Source organism: Ictidomys tridecemlineatus, chromosome 9 (assembly GCF_052094955.1).
Source record: "Ictidomys tridecemlineatus isolate mIctTri1 chromosome 9, mIctTri1.hap1, whole genome shotgun sequence".
In the NCBI taxonomy this organism is placed as follows: Eukaryota; Metazoa; Chordata; class Mammalia; order Rodentia; family Sciuridae; genus Ictidomys; species Ictidomys tridecemlineatus.
In genome coordinates, this window is record NC_135485.1 from 119,642,158 (window position 1) to 119,666,789 (window position 24,632).

Genomic DNA, 24,632 nt, shown 5'->3' on the forward strand with positions numbered 1-24,632 from the left:
CCATCTTGAAATTCTTAATACTTTCTGAACAGGGAGTCTCCATTGTCATTTTACAATGGTCCCTACAAATTATGCAGCCAACCCTAAAGCCCATGATGATTGTATGTATTACTCTTTCGCTATCACTTACAGCCTAAGGGGGTATATAGAGATGGAATGCCCAGAAAGTCAAACAGGAATTTATCTCAGATTGATAATCCAGGTGTATTAGCAAACTTTCCATTACTATAACAAAATACCTGAGACAGTTCACTTATAAAGATAAAAGGTGAAGTTTGGTTCATAGATCTGTAGGTTCCAGCTCAAGACAGGATAGTTCTACTCCTTTGTACATTTGATAAGGACACTACATCATGATGTTAGGGAACAGACAGATGGGAATGGTGGGAACATGAGGTTAAGAGAATAATTATGTAAAATGGGCCCACTGTGCTGACCCTCACATGCTTTCTTTTCCAAGAAGCAATTTACCTGCAGCCCTGCCTGGCCTAAGGGGACAGGATATATCACATTCCTCAGCAAATTACCTGTTGCCTTCAGAGAAATGCAGGCCCAAAATGATGTCAATAAGAGGAACTCAAGTTACCCTAGTGGGGGGTGGGAGGACTTTTATATGCCCTTTCATAGATGAGATCCCCAAGTTCAGAGAGATAAGGATAATTCCTCCTAACCATATAAAATCTGCAAAAATTTATGGTTCTAATTAAAACTGGTCAGCATTAGAGCCAGGCATGGGAGCCGCTCTGGAGGCTGAGACAGGAGGATCACAAGTTCAAAGCCAGCTTCAGCAAGGGCAAGGTGTTAACCAACTCAGTGAGACCTCGTCTCTAATAAAATACAAAATTGGGTTGTGACTCAGAGGTTGAGTGCCCCTGAGTTGGATCCCTGTTACCCAAAACAGAAAGAAAGCCATTACAATTGGTCAGCACGGGCCAAGGTGACCTGGAGTTGTCATTAGCAGTGGGTACTTGCAAGTCTGACTTCATCATGTTGTCACTCAGAAGTCAAGAGGTGGACCTAGGCAGCACTCTCTGAAACTTCTCTGGGATCCCCAATAAAGCGGGTATGAAGAAGCAGCATGCCCTCTCCTTCCAGGGGAGACAGCTAACAGCTCTGAAAACGTATCAGGTAACTTATAAAGCACTTGACATGATGAACTCAAGTAAAATCTCATTACAAACTTAAGAAGTCGGTGCCATCTCTGTCCTTTGCAAAAAAGGAAGGTCCATCACATTATACATGAGCACTTGTTTATTTTCGCACAACCCTAACATTTTGTCACCTGTTTATAAAAATTAGCTTCGTGGATGCCTCCAGGTAAGTTCCCGCACTATATTCCAGGTCTGGAATATGAGCAAAGCATCATGGAAAGAAATGAAAATGGGGCCAAGTTACATTCAACAAACAGCCAGAATCATCCTTGAGAGACGAAGGGAAGAGAGATCAAGGGTTTCTGCCTAGGAGTGCGGGAAAGGCAGCTGTTGTACTTTCCTGTTATCACATAAAACATGCTCAAAAGCACGTGGTCAAGTCCTTGAGTACCTTAAGATTTAAAAATAAAATAATTAAAAATAAAATGAAATAAAATAAAAACCCAGCAAGAATCCCAACAGCTTCCAGCGCTCTGGATTCCCAGGTAGGAGCCATGGGGACCCCCACGGAGGGTCACCTCCCCGGGACCTGGACCCGGGACGCGCTGGCCCCTCCCACAGGCCGAGCCCGCGGAGGGGGCGGAGCCGCGAAAGCGAAAGCAGCCGCGAGGGCAGCGGCCGAGCTCGGCGCGGGATGGCGCTGCGGTGGCTCTGGACGCTGAGCCTGTGGTGCCTCCTGAGCCGCGGCCACGCGGGTCCCCGCGCCCACGCCACCCGCACCTGGCCGCCCGGCCGCCAGCAAGAGGCAGCTGCTTTCCGGGTACTGAGCGCGTCTCCCGCGCCTGTTTCCTTCTGTCGCTTTCCTGTCCCGGGTCTGGGCGGGGAAGTGGACCCCCGCGGGTGGACGCTCCCAGAGGGTCCGCGGTGGCTTGATGCGCCCGGGGCTTAGGGGCTGCGTGTTCACCGGGGGGTTCTGGGTGGCCCCTGCGCCAGGGTCTCTAACAGGCATTTCTATCCAAAAGGTCTCTTACCATGCACTTTTCACCCCGAGGTAATCGATGGATAGAGCTAGGAAATGTTGATGGACACAAGCACCCCGACCCCTCTTAGCCGTCTCCTTCCTGGCTCCCTCTGGCTTCCAAAGGGATAGATTCCGCGGTTCCTAGAACCAGAGGCAGGGGCTGCCTGTCGGCGGAAGAAGCGTGTCAGCTTTCTTCCCGAAGGGGGCGCTCGTGTCCTCCTGTAATCCAAGTTCATTTAAACACCAAGTGCAGACTCCTGCTGGTTAATGATTGTCCTGCTCTGGGGACTTTTGGCTCTGAAGATACATAAATGCATGCATTTTCTTTTCAGATTATTTAGGCAATTTTCGTAACAATGCTGCGATTTTACTGTAGCATCACAACTCCCCAAAGTACCAGTTTTCTGGGTAAACATAAAAGATTTTCCTCAAAACTGAGGAAACTGCAAGGGGTATGGCTTTAGAGTTTTCCTCGCTATGTTTCTATATTTGATATTATTTAACTCATTCTTAAAGATCTTGAAATATGTCATTATTATGATGTAATTTGTAATATAAAAGAAAATTTACTTGTTCCGAATCAAATAAGTTTGAATGCAGTGATGCTGCTTATTGGAAGTGTATGTATATTTTCCCCTAATATTTGCAGGACTTTTCTGTTTTGTGTTCTATCTTTGTCATGAGCTTGGTTGCATTTCCTGGTGAACCAAGTCCCCAGGAGGAAAATAGTGTACTCGTAAGCTAAATAGGTACTGGGTTTGAGTGGAGATGCCTTAATAGCGCTTGTATCCATGTGGCTTGTCTGGACCTGGGCTAGCGAGCTGGACACAGATGGATGGAAAGGGCCTCCTCTCTTTGGTAACCATGAGTATTAGGAAGAATTCTTCTGGCCTCCAGGATGGGTTAAAATATGTGGTAAATAAAATCCAGAATAACTTATGAATTGAGTTGAGAATCCATGGTGTCTATTTACCAGTTTAACTATATATAATGAAGAGAATTTTTTAATAATCAAATTTTAAAAGTAGAGTAATAAAGCACTCTTTGTTGTGCTAGAGAAAACCTATAAATTATATCTGAAAAAGTGGGGATAGCAGATAGGTCCCATCATATTTGTAGGCTAATGGATACACAGCCTGAAATGTGCAGCACTGAAAATATTTGGGGATCCCAACTGGAGACCAGAGTGGGAGAAAGGGCCTACTCCATTAGTGGTGTCTTTCGTGACCACGGGTTTAGAGAAGGATGGAGGTTTTTGTCATGACAGCTGCTATTGTGTGCAGTAAAAGTCCTGCAGATATTAGGGGAAAATACACATACACATGTCTCAAAGACACATGGCCTAAAGTCTTGGTCACCAGCCTGTGGTGCTCTTGAGACAGTAGAACCTTTAGGAGATGAGGCCTAGAGTAAGTTAGGTTTGGGTGGGAGAGAAAGCCTTTGAAGAAGATATTGGGACTCTGGCCCCTTTCTTTGTCTTTTTGTGCTTATTGGCAGCCATGAGGTGAGCAGGCCACCTCTGCTTTGTGTTCCCATCCTGATATCCTCTGCTACCACAAGCCCAAAACAACAAAAAAGCACATATTATCTCAAAAAGTATCTTATGCTTCTCTAACAATTTCAATATATAACTTACCCCTGTATGCATGGATTCATCACAGAGGAATACTACAATATTTTGTATATATATGTAGTGAAAAATAAATCACCATTAACAGAAGAAAACCTAGATACCAATGAGGAAAAGAGATAAAATCCCGCAGTGCCTTTTCAGTGAACAAAATAAACATAAATTCCCTTAAAGTCTTTAGTTCTTCTGAGGATTCCCTACGGGCAGAGTGGCCACATCCCTCCACCAAACACCCCTTGTGTGACCTTAGGCAGATTGTATGTCTGCGCCTCAGCTGATTCTTCTGTGAAGGGGAAGTAATATTAGCCATTGCTTCATTCAGGGCTAAGTTAATTTATATGAAGCAGGTCGAACAAATACTTGCACTAAATCTAACAACCCCTCCAAATGCTTCCACTCTATATTAGTGTTATTGGTGACTGAAAATTTTCTTTTTCAAATACAAAAAGACCAACAATTGGTGTTAAAGGATTTGTTCACTCCCCTAAGAGACAGTTGAGTAAATGCAAGAACAATGCATTATTTCATTTACTTTTATTTAGAGGCAGTCTGTGAGAAAGATTGAATTGGTATTTCTCTTCCAGGCAGTGGGTTCAGGACCACCAAATAGCTCCAGATCCTCCTACCCACCCCCACAGGTTTCTATTCTTAAAAGTAGCCATTTCCCATTTCTCTCTCAACTTATCCTAATCAAGCAACTTCTAAGATGGCTGTTATCAAAGTTGGAAAGTTTGTTGGGGCTCAGGATGCCTGAGATGAAATTAAGGGCTTTCTGATTGTTTTAGAAAAATGTTGCTCTCTAAAGAATTTTAAAACTTGAGTCTAATCTCCATATTCCACTGCTTCTCTTCTCTTATCAGTGGAGTATCTTTTTTTTTTTTTTTAAATCATTACTAAGCTGAAGGGTTCCTGTTTCTTATTTTATTCTTCTTTTGTGATTGTGGGTGGGTAAGAATTTAGAGCATTAATGAAACATTTTAGGTAGATCTGCAAAGCAGCAAATTAGAAAACTGAAGAGCTTGCTTGGGGATATCTCACAGTTAAATTTTATTTCAAATATGCGATCAATTCAACCACATGAGCACACTGCTCACACACATGCACACACATACACAGAGACAACTTGAAATTCTAGTTATAGGAATCTCTATAAAGGTAACTTTAGCATCAGTGTTTTAAAGGATCAGAGTATAGTGTTGATTAAGATTTAGGAAAGAGGATATGTATTACCATCCAGAGGACATGTTTTCACTAGTTTTATAATAACAGGTTAAGTTACTCAAGTTATTCAACCCTGAGTCACCTTCCAGGAAGAAATCTGGCATCTCTGCTTGTAAATTAATTAATCCCTTTTACATCAAAATAAAACAAAATAAAAGTATATGAAGGTAGCTATTTCACTTCTATTTAAAGGCTGTTGTGGTTTATCAGCTTTAATTTTTCTCATGTAAGAGCTATCTGATTTTCAAACTTTTGCACCTTTTACAACTACTAATGAGAAGTTTCCTGTATGTTCCTCAAATCTTTCCATCTTTCCCTCTTAGATGATATTAAAGTTCAGATCTGAGGGTGTAGCTCAGTGGTAGAGCATGTGCCGAGCATGCTCAAGGCCTTGGATTCTATCCCCAGCACTAAAAACAAATAATAAAAAAAAAGGTTAAGGTCTTTCAATTTAATATCTTTAAGACTTTAGAGATAGTAACTCTGTAGTAGCTCACTGTTATGTCCTCTGTTGCCCTATGTTAAGACATATGTTAATTAATAATTTTCTACACTTGATCCCATGGTGGAAGTGGTTGATATGAGGGGCATGAAGCTAATATACACTCACAGTTGATGATGCTTTTGTGCAGTCTGCTTTATCAGCCAGAATCCAAGTCAACCAGGAAAATCACTTGAATGAACAGATAATTCAAGAAATGAAATAAAGGGCTTTTTAAAATTTAAGTAATGTGAACCCCATGTTGGATGGATTTGATGTGGGTTCTACTGTTACAGCAAAGAGAATAAATGTTGTTGGATATACTTTACTGATAATATGATTTTTTTACGAAAGTAACAGATTGCTTTTATTCAATAATTACTCCTCATTTCTAATACCATGAGAAAAATTTGCTCCCCTTTAACCCAAATAAAACTGAAAGGATGATCTTTGAATGGTATTTTCTATAATCCAAATGCTTAAACCCAAGGAAGATCTAGCATGAGGATATTTAAATTGAACTTTTACTCTGCCAGCCACTGTACTGTTTTCCAAACATTATGTTATTTAACCTCTACATTCTATCAGGTTAGAATTACCTCATTTGTCAATGAAAAAGATAAAACTCAGAGAAAATGAGCAGATAGCCAAATATTGTATTGCAACAGTAAGACATTTCAATTTACCGCTAAGAAGGGTTTTGAGAATTCCATCCATAAATGGATGTGTGTGTGTTTGTGTGTGTGTGTGTGTGTGTGTGTGTGTGTGGTATGTATGTAGATGTGTAAGAGAATTATGCTTTGTTCAGAAGCTTCCAAGGAATTACATTTAATGTTAGTAGTGGCCCAATAGAATCAAAAGTGGGTAGAGATTGGTGGTAGGGAGAAGGAGAAGCAGCACACTTTGGGGCTCAGAATATTTTGCTCTTGGCAAAAAGTCAACAATTATAAATACTGAGTGGCCCTGAAATGGACCATGAGAAATCTGAAGTGACAGGAGTAATTGCACTGAAATGACATTCGAGTCTAACAAATGCAATTCTTTTAGAAGCTGACCTCTACTTGAACAAGTGGCAGAGAGTGACATTTCCACAGGCCCTGAAAATATGGGTGCTGCTGACATAAATCAAAGAACAATATATAAAGTGGCAGTACCAAGAAAGTGTGCATGTGGAGGGACAGTTGTACAGCCAGAGAAATGAGAAGCTGTGCTCCATTTGTGAGCAATAAGTAGTTGAAATTCATTCTGCTGTCGTGTGTTGAGGGCCACAGACAATTCAAAATGGCACCTGGCACTTTGCCAAGAGTGGTTTGAGAAGTAACGCCAGCAAGCCATTAAGATGATGGAGATTCCTTAATGACTGACTACTGTGTCTAGATTATGTCAATTAAGTTAAGCCATGTATAATTATTAAGATGATGAGGATTCCTTAATGACTGATTGTTGTAACTGGATGATGCTAAATTGAGTCAAGCTGTGTATTCAGTTATGTATACATACCTCTGCTGTCCTACAATAAAGTGGCTCCCGCTGTATCAACCTTCACAAGTTGTTCGTCCCCCCCACCCCCCACCCCTGGTTATTTTGCCCAGCCAGACTGTGGCAGTCATGTATAACTAATTAGAACAAATAAAAAATAAAATAAATAAAATACCAAAAATAGGTAACTGTTTTTAAAATCATTGTAGAAAATTAGGGACATGAATATTTAAAACAAGTCAATAGTATTTCATTTCTTTCATTGTTATTTTGGTGGTGTTATAGCTGCTTCACAAGCAGGATGACTAAAAACTGGATGATAAAATGACATTCATAAGGCAAGGAGATTAAGAGAGGTACTTGGGAATTCACTGGGAGCAAGATGATGTGTGAATTTGTTGATTTTTAAGTTTTTTGGCTTTAGTATGACATTAGTAACTCAGTGATAATATGTTCTTTTTCTCATAGGATAACAAAAATGATCTAGAAAAGATATAATTGCATTATGTCTCTAATGGAACATCAAGAGTGGGGCCAGACTCCTGCTTCCCCTTCCCAATTGCACATTCATATGAATGCCCACAAATACACCCATTGAATGCTTGGAGTTACAACACTTCCCACACCCATGAATCTAAAATAAAGTTCTAGGCTGGGGTGTAGCTCAGAGATAGAGTGCTTCCCTAGGGTATGTGAGGCCCTGGGTTCCATCCCCAGCACTGCAAAATAATAATAATGATAATAGTAATAATAATAAAATAAATTACAAGATTTAGACTTCCTTGGTTAAACAATTTGTGCAGCTTTAAGGATTTTGCAAGGCTGTACTAACTTACAACTTATATGTGTGTGGTATATTCTAGTGTCCTATGACTGAAGAATGTGTCTTATTTTTTGATCAATTTGCAAATTTCATAACCAGAAATAAGATGCTATTATTGTTTTATTTAGCATCATTTTACTACTGAAATCGAAGAAATTATATGTTTACTAATCAATAATTTTTCTGTTTTTGATAATATTTGTTATATTTTCATTCTATTGGTATTTTTTTTCTTATTCATTAGAAGAGGCACTTGAATGATAATATTCTTAATTTTTACTCATGGGCCATTTGCATAAACTTGCTTTTCCTTTTCAGTTTTATTTATGGTTTTTGTGGTATGCTGAAGTTTTTATTTTATTTTTCAGTCAATTCTGTTGATTTTGACATTGTTTTTCCTTTGGTATCAAACTGTAAAAACCCTGGCCAAGTGATCAGTTACTTTAAAAAAAAATTAAGATTTTAATTGGAATGGCATTGAATATGTAAATCTTTTCAGGGACGATCACTGTCATAGACAATATCGAGCCTTTGAATCCGTGAACATGGTATGGATAACCATTAATTTGGATCTCTTAATTTTTTTTGTAATAGTTTGTAGATTTCAATGTCCAAATCTTACAACTTTGTTAAATTTGCTCATTTTTAAAAATACTTAAAAATTCATTTCATTTTTCATATTAATAAAAATCATTACATTTTAAAGTCTTATTTTTTAATAGCTTGTTGCTAGTATAAACAATGCAGGGCTGGGGATGTGGCTCAAGTGGTAGCGCACTCGCCTGGCATGCATGCAGCCTGGGTTCAATAAATGATCACATATTTCCCTCCAGATAGAAAACCCTGGCTAATCTTCCAGGAACATTTTCAAGTTTGCATCCCTTTCACAAAGCTTTTTGCTCCAAATGAGATAGAGCTCTCTCTAGCTTTAATTAGACTTATTCATTCATTTATTTCCTTAATCCTTGTTACACTCTTCACTACTCAGCCACTGAGGAAAACAAAGATGAAGAGGGCACTTGCCATATTCATAATTGTTTAGTCACCAGTGACAGTCCATCAGTGACATCTTGCCACTATTGTCTCACCATGCTTGTCTGCAATTCTTTTTTTCTTCTATGTCAGGAGTTTGCCAAATATATTTGTAATGCTCTTAATGTGTGGTGAAGAGGAACTGTTAAGGGATAAGACACACATTGCCCAGCTTCAAAAAAATTTTTTTTGAAGTCTGTAATTACATACAAAATATTCATAAATCTGATGGAGATGTCATGTAAAAATTTTCACTATAATCTGCAGGAAATAAATCAAGCTTTAGCTTTTGCACCTGCAAAATCTAACTAAGTTAGCTATCAACAGATTTCTTTGGAGAGTTGATATAATAGATATAAAATGACTTTTTTTTCCTCCCTTTTAGGAAAGCCTTAATAGACATCAATACTTGAATTCTTTTTTTCCTCATGACAACTCCTCTGCCTTCTATGGAGTAAATCAGTTTTCTTATTTGCTTCCTGAAGAATTTAAAGGTATGATCTGATGGTACTATTTGTTGATTTATTTACTGATTTTAATTTCTTTGCTCGATTTTTGAGGAATTATTTAATTGTAAATTGAATAAATAATAGTTATTTATTAAATAATTACTGTCAAACATGTGTCATGGGCTAACCGTAAGAAAAATAAATTAATGGCTACTGTCTGTTAATTGAAGCTTAAGAACTAAATATTATATGTATGTCTATGTGGTTATAAAGGAAAATTTTTAGTACCATTTACATTCAGAATACCTTGATTTCTTGGATTATGGCAAGAAATGATGTCAATTATACTCATTTTTGTTATTAAACAGTTTCTATCAAACAAGTCATTTTATATGTCAGCTCCAAACTTATTATAGGAATTCTCTTTTGTAGCCTTCAGCAGAATGCATTTCTTGATATATAAAAAAATAAGAGAGGGGGGGGGGGAAACCCAAATGGCAGGTTCACCAAAAAGCTATTTTTGCTTGAAAATATGCTCCAGAAAGAATCCCAAGGGTCCTCCTTAAAAAAGACTATTGGTTGACTTTTTTTTTGTTTCCTGTTTCTATTAGCCATATATTTACGAAGCACATCTACCAGGTTTCCCAGATACCCAGCAGAAGTACAGACACCCATCCCCAATGTGTCATTGCCACTAAGATTCGACTGGAGGGACAAACATGTTGTCACACAAGTGAGAAACCAGGAGATGGTAAGTTTTATATTATCCTTGTCTTCATTAGTTAAAGGTTGGAAAGTGCCTTGGAGGTCAAGTTCAAACTTATGGTGAATCCATTTATCTGAGTAAAATCGTGCCTCAGTCATCCAAAAATCACAAAGAAGGGGATCTTTGAGACATGAGAGGAAGATGTCAGTCCCAAGCTTTCCTTCCTGAAGGTAAATCTTCCTTGGTATATTTGGTCATTAATTGCCATTGCACCAGCATACTATCTCAGTAACTACCCATATTCCACATTTGTTCACCTGTTATAGACTCACAACTGAAAGGCTGGAGTAGGCAGACCTGGCCACTAACTGAGAGATTCAAAAGGGAGTACAGTATGGTCTGAAGAAGTAAAATGAGACTGAATACATTTATCAACAGACTAGCCGGACCTTCTGGGTTCTCAGCTTCTTCCTATGAGCTCAGATCACACAGCTGTTCATCAGTGCTCTTTCCAAGCACAGTCAGTTCATCCATAAGGTGACACATACGTTGCTAAAAATTACCATCTGTGCACAATTGTCCAACAAAATTGCAGGGGTTATGAGAGAGATTAGGTTAGGTTGTGGTGCTTAAAAACTTAGTGCTACATTTTTAAAGCAGATCAGAAACTAATAAACATGGTAGTGCAATTTTATATTTGTTGAATTATCAAGAAATGTATAAGTATTATAATAAATAAACCAAGTTACCTTGAAAAAGACCCCAAGTGTGTTTGAGGAAATGAGAGTTGGAAGGTCTGCAGCTGTGGGTGATTGTGAAGTGGTAGAAGGAGGGTGGTCCCAAAGGAGAAGGGAAATGGTAACACTGGCTGTGCATGGGCATGACCTGCAATGCAGGTAGCAATCCACCTTGTGCTCCGTGAGTGTGTATGTGTGCTTGGCAATCCTTACCCCTGTGCACCCCACCAAAGACACAGGGAATGCAGGCCACCAGGGAAAGTGAAGCCCCAACCACAGGGGATATTCTCAGTTTGTTTACAATGGAAACCTCAACAGGTCATTCAGCCATCCCTTGTGTAAAAAGTATTATGGACCCAGAAGTTTCTCAACGGCTATCAACTTAGAATGAATTTTATTCATTCTCAAATTCAATATTTATTGCTGTGCATTAAATTTTACAACCAAATCATCTGCATTATGATTGGCTTCATAACAACTCAGTGCTCCCAAGAAGTTCCACATTGTTTTGGAGGGGGACTTTTAATTATGAATCTTTTAAAAGGGAACCTATTGGAGAGATTTTTTGATAGTAGGAGTTGCCTTGTGATTTGACTAAAGCTAGCTATTGGTATCGTGTCAGCAACCTGTACTCACATTTCTCAAGGTTTAGAGATCATGCTAAAAGGTCACTTAACAGATGGCACTGGCATCCTAAGGTTGTTCAAAATATCATTCCACAAAGGCACCCAGTTGTTCTTTTTTATGTCAACTCTATATCACTTGGTTTTATCGTTTAGTTAGTTCTGTCCAGTGTAAAATTCTAGTGTATCCTTTGCCTTTTCTGTGAATCATCCTCTTTTAATGTGATCCTTAATTGCATTCCTTCTGTCCCCTTCCTTTCTATTAGGATCAGCCCTTTTCATTCTTTTGTTCTTTTTTTTGTGAAATGAAAGCAAGCTAATAGACCCATTAATCATTAAAAATGGTAGCCAATATTTGGGGAATGACTAATATGGGTTTGTATGATTAGGATATTTCAAGTACATACCTAATGGTATGCATACCTAATAGGTATCTACTGGCATCTTGATAGTCCTAATAATAATTTGTTCAACCCCTGTTTCCATTGCACAATGAGTATAACATGAAATCTCATCACTGACAACCTTTGGGATGGAGGTGGTATATGAACATAGAAGCAGAGCACGGGGGGGGGGGGCAAGCAAGAAGGATTAAGGTGTGGTGTGAAAGTCAGTACACAGCGTCTGGGAGTGGAGTCACTTATAAACAGAAGTTATATGTTCGGTAAGTGTACTAGTCTTGGGCTAAGGCTGTACCTCAGTGGTAGAGTGCTTGCCTCAGCATTACATAAAAATAAATAAGTGAATAAAGATATTGTGTCCATCTACAACTAAAAAAAATATTTTTAAAAATGTGTTAGTTAAAAGATTCACCAGTCCAAGTGTTTTCTCAATCTCTAATGCTTCACTTTATCTTGCATCATCTGATTTACAATGATGATCTTACTAATTCAGCTTCAATTAAGAGATGTTATTGCTCAAAAAGGATTTTGGTTTTCTTTTCTTTCTTAATTTGAAATTTCAGAGGATGGTCATGTATATTTTATAGATTTCCAAGTTTTGGAACCTTTGCTGGATTTGATAAGTTGTTATATTTAGAAACATTGATAAATTTGACTTGGAAGTTACTACATAATAAATACAACCTGTATTTCTACTTTTGAACAGTGTGGAGGATGCTGGGCCTTCAGTGTGGTGGGTGCAGTGGAATCAGCATATGCCATAAGAGGGAAGCCTTTGGAAGACCTGAGTGTGCAGCAAGTCATTGACTGTTCATATAATAACTACGGCTGCGAAGGAGGCTCTCCTGTCAGTGCTCTGAACTGGTTGAACAAGGTGACTAGTCTCAGCCTTTTGAATCTTGATTTCCTCTTTTCTTATTCAATGTGTGTGTTCCAAATTCAATTACCCTCGTATATTTAATGTTGTTTCAATATTCAGAAATGTAGATAACCAAAATTTAAATTAATCAGAGGATCTAAAAAGTACTTGCTCCTAGGAAAATTAGCCATCAAGATATCAAAGGATGAAAAATCTTATCTGAGATTTGTTTTCAGAAGGACATTTATGCTTATGTCTAAGCACTATTTTTTGTCTGGGTGTAGTACCCGGATTAAACTCAGTGCACTCAACCACTGAGACACATCCCCAGCCCTGTTTTGTATTTTATTTAGAGACAGGGTCTCAATGAGTTGCTTTGCACCTTGTATTTGCTGAGGCTGACTTTGAATTCAGAGTCCTCCTGCCTCAGCCTCCTTAGCTTCTGGGATCACAGCATGCACAACCACACCTAGATTAACAATTCTTAATAGGTATTTTTGCATGATTGCATAATACATAATGCCCCAGAAAGTAATTAGAGTATATTTTTACTCATTTCTATCAGATTTCTGTAAGTTACAGGGACAATAGAGATCAACTAATTTTGTAACTCTGATGATGAGATGAGACCCGAAGGTCAAGATTATGTTTCCTAGTCAATCACTGAGCCAGAACTGCACCTCAAATCCCCTCCCTCCAATTTCAGGGCTTTGTTCAGTATTCTCAGTTTTATAGATACTCTCTGATATTTTTCCACATCCAACATCAACCACATGAAACGAGCCAATGAGGGTTCCAATATAGTTTTATAAGAACTTGTCAAGCTAGAATTTCCCACACCCAAGGTCCTTCCATTATACATTTGCTGTATTTGAACACTCAATATAGACAATAATAAAGTGTATGTCCTTTCCTTTCCATTAAGCCTGGCATTCCTAAAGGGAGGATTCTGTACAGACAACCTAAAATAACATGACATATTCTAGATGAGTGGCAGAAAGAGGAGTGATGGAAAGAATGCTGGGCCTAGCCATCACTGTGTATGCACCACTGTGCTGATCTCCAAGACTTGCTGACAGAGTCAGAAGTCCTGAAAGGAAAGTATGTTACTATAGTTACCATATGGTACCCCCCCCAAAAAAAAGATGATGAGGCTTTATTAGCAGATGGGTGCTAGTTCTAAGGAGGAAACATACAAGAGAAACAGGAGTAGAAGAGAAAGAACTGTGCTGATTCTAGTTGTCTAGGATGTCTACAACAAGAACTTAGGATTTAATTTAAGATCATAAGAATCCAAAGTGCAACCATATGATGGTGGTGTGAACATGAGCCCAGTTTGACAACTGAAGTTAAGTTCTCTTTGATTTTCAAAATAACTAACACATGAACATGTTGGGTGATTGCTTTCTTTTAGACACAAGTAAAACTGGTGGGAGATTCAGAATACCCGTTTAAAGCCCACAACGGCCTGTGTCATTACTTTTCCAGTTCACATTCTGGAGTTTCAATCAGAGGTTATTCTGCCTATGACTTCAGGTAAACATCTTGTTTTGGTTTTCTCTACATATCTTTTTTTTTTTTTTTTTAGCTATCAATGGAGTTTTATTTAATTTATTTATTTGTATGCTCAGAATCAAACCCAGTGCCCCACACATTCTAGGCAAGTGCACTACCACTGAACTACAACCCCAGCCCCTCTCTACATATTCTTAGTGCATGATGTCCTAGATATTTGGGACCCCTTGATTTTTGAGGACATCACTACATACTCAATTACTTTAGAACCTACTTTTTACCAGACAGTCTCACTGGCAGTCACAACACGGTGTTATAAGATGTTTCTTAAAGGTAATCTTATTTTTCCAGGTGCCATTAAACTAGAAATAAAAAATCCAAATTAACAAATTTAAATCAGCTTAAGGTATAATTTATATTTACAGCACACTTCTTACCAAATTTGCATGTTATAATGCCATGGTCATATTTCACTCTTACAGTTGAATCAATTCAAAATCACTTTGTGTAGATTCTCTGGCTAACATCAGGTAGTCTATACACCAAGAAGCACTGTTTGAACACCTTCTATTGTACCGGTATTTCTCAAGGCTTCAATTATTTAGAAAACTGAAACTTTCTGAATATACCAAAATTCTCAGATTAAAAACAAGAGGTGAAGCTGTAACACTGAAGATAAACTATGTGGCACACGGTACGAATGCCTTAGGAGTACCGGCATGGATAAAGATGGGCTGGGAAAGCTCTTGTGTCGGAGACTGAAGGGCAGGATAACTTTGGGATAGGTTTAGGGGAAAACAGGCCTTAAAGTATGCCTTAAAAACACATGAAAACACAAAGCTGAGCAGAGAATCATTAGGACCATTCAGTGGAGTACGAAAAAAGGTTCAGGGGCAAAAGGGCCCAGGAAAACTCAGCCACCTCCTGCTTCACTTATGATGGGAAATTTATACCATATTTTGAAACAGAAAATGGGAAATAAATGAAATTTGGATTAGATAACTGATCCCAAGTATAAAAGAATCTCTTTCTTGATCCAATTGGTATCTACCCATGGGACCTGAAGAAACCCAAGGGTGAAATTAATTCTTGAACAATATGTAACCCTTTTAAATAAGGTAAGTGTGCCAGAGGACTGGAAGATTGTCATGTGGCTCCTGTCTGAACCAAGCCCCCCCGGGGGTAGCCCTGGGAACCATATATGGGACAGCCTTAATTCCACTTCTGGGCAGCCATCTAACGTCTATGATACAATGTGCAGGGTTACTGTGTACATTGGTCACTGTCTCCTTTGGAGGTGAAGGTATGCCCTTCCCAAAGTGGAAAAGTGTCCCTTGGTAATCTGCCAGTTCCTTGAGGGTAGAAGGAAATGTGTGCAAAAGGAATTATACTTCTGAAATGTGAGTGGAACAGATCCAGGGGATTTCCTGTCATGGGTAGCAAATTGAAAAAGTTAAGAAGAAGGAAAATAAAATACACTAGTCTGAATTAGCAGGAAGATAAAGAGCATATGCAAATATCACTGGCATTTGATCTTTGATTAACAAGGAAGAAACCCTAATTTTTTAAGTATGGGGTGGGGGTCAATTCCAGGGCCTTGCACACACTATACAAGCACTCTATCACTGAACCACACACATATTTTAACCTTGAGCATTATACTCTCATTGTACTCTGTGATAGTACAATCTTCAGATGATTGTATTAGACTGCAAGAAATCATTCATTGATTTACTCATTCATTCAGATATTTACTGAACATTGTTTAGGTTCTGAGGATTCAGCGTTGAACAAAACGGACATAACCCCTGCTTTCATGAACTATATTTTAGCAATCAAGACAAGCAGTAACAATAATATGAATGGTGTGTTAATTATAGTAATTTCTCAAAGAAAATAATAAGCTTGTGAGAAAACATTAGAGGAAAATGGAAGTTTGAAATTTTAGGAAATGTTGCCAGGGAGGGCCTCCCTAAGAAGGTGACATTGGAATGAATATTTGAAGATGTGTGGCCACATAATCAGGCAGTCATCTAGGTGAATATTGTTTCAAACAGAGACAACCATAAGTGTGAAGTCCTGAGGCAGGGACATGTCAGGTGTGTTTGGAGAATAGTGATGAGACCCAGTGGCCACAGTTAAGAGAAGGACAAAACTCACACAGAAGAAGAGGTCCTATTGACCACCAAAAAAGTGACCTTAGAACAGGATATCAGCAGAATGGTTTTGGAAAGAGACAAAAGGTAGATAACCCACAAAGAGGGTCAAGCCCTATGCAGATTTTATGGTAGGTAGGAGAGAAGAGAGACAAAGAGGATGGAAAAACTAAAAAAAAAAAAAAAAGAAGAAGAAGAAGAAGAAAGAAAGAAAGAAAGACAGAAAAAATAGACATTAACTTAACGAGGCAACAAAGTCTAAGACATATCAATCATTCTGCTGGAATGTGTAGGAAGTGATTCCAGGCGACTCTGGTAGGAGGTGGAGAAGTGAGACAAAACTAGAGAAAGGGCATCTTTGTGAATCTAGTTAGATTGTTGGTGACCTGGTGTTTAACCTGTGAACTCTGGAGCCAAGGCAAAGCGTGCTCTATCGAGCCATCGCATCCAGCCAATGGAGAGGCATTCCAAAATTCAAAATTAGAGTATGAGAATAACTGACAAATGAAGGAAATTTACTATATAGTAATGGACAAAAAAAAAAAAAGAAAGAAAAGAAAAATAGGACACAGTACAGTGCACTGACTTCTAGAGAAGATGAGATGATGAAGTGGTGGTGACATGGAAGATGTAACTTAAGCAACAGATCTTGATGACAATAAAGTTTAAGGGAACTTTTTTTTTTTTTTTTTTTTTTGGTACAAGGGATTGAACCCAAGCAAGCTTAACCATTGAGCCACCATCCCTAGCACTCTTTTTTATTTTGAGACAGGGTCTCACTAAGTTGCTTAGGACCTCTCTTACTTGCTGAGGCTGGCCTCAAACTTGCAATCCTCCTGCCTCAGCCTCCTGAGAATTAGGAGAATTCTTTAGAGATTCTATAGTTTCTGTAAATTATTGATCTATGAGATGAATAGTGCATGCCTGGAACCAAGGCTTGATATATATATATATATATATATATGTATATATATATATATATATATACATATATATATATATATATGTATATATATGATATATGCAACAGTGTGCACTTTTATATTAGTTGTATATGGGGCTAATCATGGAAATAAAGATGCTATTTGAAATATATTCCGGCTTTCCAAAAGGCAGTGTCTTTCTATATGTCAAGGGACAACAGTGTCACTCAGTTCCAGGCCCAGGTGGAATGTTTGTCTGCTGGTGGTGACTTGGTGTGTCATCCCATGTATGATTTTTTAATATCTTTGATAACTCTCTTTATCCTGGCTCAAAGTAGTGATTTTTACTAGTTATATGTTTGATGCTACAAAATTAATAATCTTTTACATTCTAAAAAATATTTCTCCTTCTTAATCTTTCTACTTCTCCCTTGGTGTCCCAATAACTGGATCATCTGCATGATATATCTATAGTGTACCTTTAATTATTTCAAGTAGATATAAAACACCTGTGTTCTAGTAATACACAAATTATGTCATATGTCAGATTTAAGTTGCAAAATATTCAAAGAATTTAAAGACAATAAATTGTACATTATATGCTAAAACCTGTGCTCAAAAGAATTAGTTATTAGATGACATAAATGTGGGGAAGAACGTTTCTTGTAAGTTTATTGTATAACTCATTCTAGGCATGTTGCATAACACAGACCATAAAATTATGTAATTTTTTTGCTTCTGTTCATTCTGCATGATGGGTGGAATAACTCTAATGTACAACTGGAATTTGAACTCATGTTTGGGAAAAGTCAAAGTCTGTATTACCTTTTTAATAAATTTATATATTTTTTAAAAATAATATCCTATCTTTGCATAATCTTAATTAATACCATTTAGGAGAGCAAAAATTAGAAACACCTGCTTAAAAACCTCCAAAAACAAATTTCATGAACAAATGTTTTATCTAATATAATTAAAGGAAAGAAACCTACTACATATTAAAGTAGTCTACAAAAATAACACAGGACACAGTACAATGCAATCAATTCTAGGGAAGATAAGATGGAAATATACAAAATTATAAAGTGGCAGTGACAGGTAAGATGATAAGATAAATAAATCTAATGAGAAGATTATGTGCACAAATACGTGAAATGAATGCAGTGTTTCTATTTCAGTGAATTCCATTGTTATGCATTCATGATTTTCCTCCTCCGTGTCCTTGCTAGACACTGTCCCCCGCAGGGCAGGAGGAGGGATTATTTATTCTTTCAAGCCATTAACCCACCCATGGCTTGCTGAAGCAATAAGTTACCAAATGCTATCTTAATGGCCTGAACTATCAGTAACTTGGTTTCAGTGTGCTTTACCCACAAAGCTGATCTTTGAGAAAGGTAAATAATGGTTTGATCACATACTTGCAAGATCAATGAAGGCCAAATGTTGTGTAACATGAAATTGTGCTGGTAGCTGTCCAGAACAATTGTGAAAGCAATAATTGGGTCTTTTGTAGCCCTGGCAATTTAGCACTTCCCTAAATCTTAGCACTTTTTCCCCTCCCCCTCTCCCTCCTCTCCTTCCTCCCCCTCCTTCCCCTCCTCCCCCTCCTCCCTTCTTCTTCTTCCTTTCCCTCTCTCTCTCTCTCTCTCTCTCTCTCTCTCTCTCTCTCATCTTCTATTATATAATTATATTAGCTAGTTTGAGCAAATCTTCCCTATAATTTCTATATTTGACATTCATTAACGTAAATTCATCATCTCTTGATTCTCACATCGTGTGGCAGTCTTTCCAAATATATAGTCTTAACACTTTCATTATTAAAAGAATCCCTTTGTTTTAGCTAGATATGTTGGTGCCAGCTTCAAAACTCTATTCCCTGTCTTCCTTTAGGGCAGATATATCCATAAAACTGGATTATGGCCAGTGACATCTATGCATACATGTGCAGAAATGTTGGATGTTATTTCTGGGAAGTCTTCTCAATGGAGGTGTAGCACTTCTTCTCTTTTCTACTTTGTGCTGTTTGAAATATATGTTAAATGTCTGGGGTACCAGCAGCTGTATTGGGCTACACACAGATGTTGAGAATAAAAACCTCATAGCAAAATAATAATATAAGAAGAATGTGAGTTACTGATACCCTGGAGCCCCATACAATCCTGAAATAGTAATCTGTGAGATGACCTTTAGTTTCTGTTGTTTAGATCTTTTGGAATTGCAACTCAGCCTACTCCTAATCATATACGGATCATTTTTATTTTTACCTTAAACATTAAATTATTTACCTAAATAATTCCTCTTTTGGTAGTGACCAAGAAGATGAAATGGCAAAAGCACTTCTTGCCTTTGGCCCTTTAATAGTGATAGTGGATGCAGTGAGCTGGCAAGATTATCTGGGAGGCATAATACAGCATCATTGCTCTAGTGGAGAAGCCAATCATGCAGTTCTTATAACTGGATTTGATAAAACAGGTAAGTGCTAATAAGACACAATTGCTTGCTTTCCAGATTGAAATGTGCCTGATTATGGACAGCCCATAGAATATTGAAATTTGATCTACTGTGTCCAAGAACCACCTTGTCAATGATCTATGTGTAAATATCCTATCAGGTTTCATCTACCAATTTTTGATAATGACATTTTCATTTTGTTTGTGGTGCTGAAGACTTTATATGGGTCTTGCACATGCTACCCCTGAGCTACATCCTCCTCATCATAATGATAATGTTCCTATTTAAAGAGTGTGCATTCTCCATCTGAAATATTTAGGATAATTTTTGGGAAAAGAGAAGCGGTAATTAATTTACCACGTATTGAGTGATTTTTTCTTTCCCTAAATCCCTGGAAATGGTGTATTGTTTTGATTTTTGATTCTATACCATCTGTATTAAGCAAAATGAATTCAAAGGCATATTTCTACTGATTGGAGTATGACACAAGTTACAGCTCAAGTTTAACTAGATTACTTGTATTTATACAATATAACATAATGAAAATGATAATATTACATTGATAATCTTTTTCTCAGAAGTACTAGACTTATAGGAAAACAAGATTTAACTACAGAATTCATGCATTCATAGCAAATATGAGTTTTTCAGAGTTTCTTACCATTTTATGTTTTGTTTTGTAGGAGATATTCCATATTGGATTGTGCGGAACTCATGGGGAAGTTCATGGGGAGTAGACGGCTATGCCCATGTAAAAATGGGAGGTAATATTTGTGGTAAGTAATGAATTTGTGTTTAAAACTTCAGACTAAATACAAACCTGTCTAGTTTATAGAATGTTTCCAGTGTGCTCAGAGCACTTATCGTGGTAATAATTTTCATCCTTTAACCAACTGATGAAAATAAAGAATGTTTTAAAAAGAGGCACTCTTGCACTTATTTACATTTTTATAAAGGAAGAGGACTACACTGAAAATTTATATGTATTATACATGTATATGTCAAAATACAAGATATTCTAATAACTTATTAAAGTCAACTACTTCAAACCACATAAGCACTTGACTTAGAAACAGAACTCCTCCAGAAATGTCTCCTTGTTCCCAATTTACTTTTTATAACCCTCAATTTCTCCTACTTTTTATCACTATGATTATCAAGAGTCTCTAAGGAAGTAGCTCAGTGTTAGAGTGCTTGCCTAGCATGTGCAAAGCCCAGGGTTCCATCCTCAGCATGGAAAGGAAGGAAGGAAGGAAGAAAGGGAGAAAGGAAAAAGGAAGGAAGTCAGGCAGGCAGAAATCATGATCAAGATTTTTTTTGTATTAAAATTTGAAAATCTGAGCAATAGCATTGTTTCTGACTTAATTCGTCTCTTCTTGCCTACAAAATTCTAGCAAAACACCTACTGGAATTGAGAGAGTTAGCCAAATACCAAACATACTTTTTAATTGAACTTAAAAAAAATTAACGATAGATGAAACTAAAACAAAAAGCTAACTATTTTAAACTGTATTCTTATAACGTATTCAAAACTACATTCTAAAATTTTTGGTTTAGAAAATCAACTTATCTTCTGAATGAAACTAGGTCCAAACTAATTTGGGTGTGAAAACAATCATCTCTCATTGCAAGTTTTAACATCTGTAGTGTATAACTTTAAAAAAATTGCAGAACTTTCTAGATTGTAAGACTGACAAAAGAGTCATAGAAAAATCTATATGTATGTCAATTCAATCTGGCGACTATTGTCTAATCATTCCATACGTAGAAGCCATGAAAATTAATAAATGGCCTGTTCTGTCACCATAGTGAAATGTTTTTCTTAAAATTCATTGAAAGGAGCCAGAAGTCTTTTGGCCAGAGCACTAGAAATCCATTCAGGCCTCTTGTTTTCAATATCACTGTGATTTTATATCATTAGAGCTGGCAGATAAATTACTGCAGTCATTCTTTGAACCTCTACTACTGATGTGCACTATCCCTAACTGTGAAAGTGGAGGCACCTATATTTGTGCCAAGCAGTAGCTGTTTTCAGAGCTCTGACAAGAGAGTGGCGAGAACATAATTCAGACATTGGTTCATAATTGCTTCAGCTACCAGGGATGATAGCTACTATCTGCATTCACAATGTGACTCTCCAGGTTCCTACCTGGCTATTAATTACATGCGGGAATCCATATATCTTTCATAAGAGTACTTCCTCAAGTTATAGACTATATGAAGGTCATAGAACTCCAGTGAATATTGGTGTAAAGCAGATAGTATTTTACAGCCCCAAGAGATTTTCAAAGATGTGGTAAGTTACAATGAAATCCGATCTTCAAGTAGTCCATTTATTACATTCACTATGATGTCGAGATCTCTGTTGTTTTGTGTTAAGAAAGTAGAGGACACTTGTTACAAGTTCAAATCTTAGTTTAAAAATTTAAATTATATTTAAAATAATATTATAAGTTATTTTGTTTCTTTTCAGAAATACATATTAGTGCAATGGAGGTCTTAGATGCATTCACCTATTGAATTAGCAAATCTTTCAGAGTTATTTTGTTTTGTTTTAGTTTAGTTTCTTGAAACAAATATATTAGGCATCTGTTCTAATATTAACTTTTGAGGTTGTTATTTGTTGCCTCCATTAAATTATTTTCTTAGTAGATACTAACTCATTCTAACCCAAATGACAACTAAGTTTTAATTTGCTGTTTAAAAGGTATCTGAAGAGAGAATAGATAAGTAGTAACAATTTCTTTTTTTCCCCCCCTTAGGTATTGCAGATTCGGTTTCTGTTGTATTTGTGTGACATATTGGAGACATCACGAGAAAGCAACAAAAATGAAGATTTTCATAATACAATGTAACATTCTAAGCATTACTCAGCTTCAAATTTAGCAAGTACCTACAAAATGCTATCGGTCCTAGTAGTATTGAAGTTACAGAATGTCTGTTCTTTGAGATACACAGACAACTAAAGTCTGAAGGAGTTCCAGTGCCTCAGCCTTTAGGGGAATTTATGAAGCAAGCTGGGGAAGAAGATCAGATTAGGAAAAATTTTAGATCCCACCACATCTGAACAAACTACTGTTTGTTTTGGTTTGCTTGCTGTCTTTCTTTTTTTTTTTATCATTGTTGTCTGATTATGTTTAATGAGGTACTTTGATTAGGTGAAATCAAAGAGACTCTAAGAATTTATTTTCCTTTGTGGGATATAATCACTAGCCTTAGATTACCCCCATCTACATGAAAGGCTGACCTAAAGTGAAGTGTGCCTATCACAATTATACTAGCAATTTTTTGAGATGGAATATCATAAAGACTCAAAATGCCAGGTGCTTTTCCTCATCAAATGGTGCTTATCCCTTGAACAGTAGAAGGACCATGTGCAAGGAAACAGAAGACCAATCCCTTCCTAAAAGAAATAAACTGAAATTCAATGACCATTATGGAAACTGGGAGGTCAGAAGCCTCAAGTACCACTCCCTGCCATGCTGGAATTTTCTTTGCCGGGGAAATTCTTATTGTTGAAAAGAATCCAATAGATTTAACTTCTTACTTTTTTCTACCTATATTAGAGAACAAAGTATTTTCCTACCTATTCACTCTCTCTTAGTCTTTACTGCACAATTCCCACATTTTTCTCATGGTTTAATGCACTTGACTAAAGAAATTGTCCTCATTGTTTACCTTCCTTTTCTATTTTCTAATCACTTGGCTCCCTTAGGGTCTGGGTCTTTTATCCACATAGGCTCCACCTCTTTCTTTCTCCCATGATTCTGGGCACCTCTCCTCTCAAGAGTCCCACCTCCTAACCCAGCCTCAGTCAGTCAGAATGTGAGCTTCCCTGGCCCTCTGACTTCTAGTTTTTCATTTAGTTCTCCTGGTCTCCCATCCCAACTGCCTCTTTGTGTTTCCCTTTGGCGTTCACTTGGCTCCTGGATCTTAATGCCCGTGATCATTCTGGTGTCATTAATTACATAAGTGATTTCAGGTGCTATGCTGCTAATGGGGTCATGATTAACTTGTATCCTCAGCAGTGATTGATAAATCTGTGTGCACAGAAGGAACACTGTGTGCAGCTCCTACTCTGCAACCAGGAAACCAGCTACTCCTTGTATAGCAGTGTTAAGAACCTCATAATAAAAGAGCTGATCTTCTGATTGAATTTTAAGTAGAAATGTTTTTTAAACATCAATGTAATAAACCGTATCAAATATACACTTGTTACCCATTTCTTCTCTAAAATCCATTATTGCTTTTTATTGCAGAAGATGTTGACAAAAATGAAACTTTGAAGGCAGCAGTTACCACTAAAAAAATTCTAGGACATCTCATTTTTCCTCATTTTTTTGTCCTTTATCTTTCTCCTTTATTAGGAAAAAAAATTCTTGTTTTACTTATACACACCAGAAGCAAACACAAAAGAACATTGTGGACTTGTTTAGAAATATTACAGGAGGGAAAATATTTACATTTCAATTGACAAGTTTTCTAATGATCTAGGAAGGAATTGTTTTTGCTGTTCTAGTTTGTGTTAGGTTACTATATAATATAAATGCTTTGCTAATATTCTTTTTCAAATACTAAGGGATTTTTATGATTTCAAAATGACTAATACTTCTCAGCTGTTCTGGAATTTGATAACATTTATAAAAAAACAAGCTATATTTTTGATCTTAGGTTAAAAAGATATTTTCTTCAGTGTATGGCTAACATTTTGTTAAGGTAGTATTAATGTGCTTTACATTCACACACAATTTTCCGAACTCCAAAGACATATATCCAATTTTTGGTTTTCTCCATAAACAACTTTAACCTCAGTGCCTCCAAAACTCCATCCTCCCTGCCAGTAAATAAATTAATAAATAAACAACCAAAAAACTCCTTTTCCTGGAGTTTTGGTCAAGGGTATCGCTACTATGTAATCACCAAATCAATAAATTTAAAAGAAATCCTACATATTCAATCAAGTAAACTACACTTTGGAAACTCATCATTTCCTCCTCTGCCACCTCTCCATTTCTGTTGTCCTTTGTGAAAGAA

At 37.2% G+C, this 24,632-nt stretch overlaps 1 protein-coding gene and 1 long non-coding RNA gene across 2 annotated transcripts in view; one reads left to right on the forward strand and one right to left on the reverse strand.

Annotated features, from left to right (window-relative positions):
• Positions 1-2,317, reverse strand: part of LOC110598717 (uncharacterized) — a 31,917-nt gene extending 29,600 nt beyond the window's left edge. The window contains exon 1 of the long non-coding RNA XR_005737305.2: positions 2,123-2,317. This is a non-coding gene — a long non-coding RNA (uncharacterized LOC110598717). The remainder of the gene's footprint in view (positions 1-2,122) is intronic.
• Ctso (cathepsin O) lies at positions 1,726-23,807 on the forward strand. Its single transcript, XM_078021970.1, has 8 exons — positions 1,726-1,911; positions 9,164-9,272; positions 9,839-9,978; positions 12,401-12,568; positions 13,968-14,089; positions 19,456-19,619; positions 20,282-20,374; positions 22,361-23,807. Exons 1-8 carry the CDS (start codon positions 1,786-1,788, stop codon positions 22,393-22,395), a joined length of 957 nt encoding a protein of 318 aa, XP_077878096.1. The 5' UTR covers positions 1,726-1,785; the 3' UTR covers positions 22,396-23,807.
• The last annotated feature ends 825 nt before the right edge of the window (positions 23,808-24,632 follow it).

Bases quoted from the DNA above. Each gene is read 5' to 3' on its own strand.
- Ctso (XM_078021970.1), top strand. From the start codon at position 1,786: ATGGCGCTGCGGTGGCTCTGGACGCTGAGCCTGTGGTGCCTCCTGAGC. The intron at 14,090-19,455 runs GTAAACATCTTG...CTCTTTTGGTAG, and splicing joins TATTCTGCCTATGACTTCAG to TGACCAAGAAGATGAAATGG. The intron at 19,620-20,281 runs GTAAGTGCTAAT...TTTGTTTTGTAG, and splicing joins AACTGGATTTGATAAAACAG to GAGATATTCCATATTGGATT.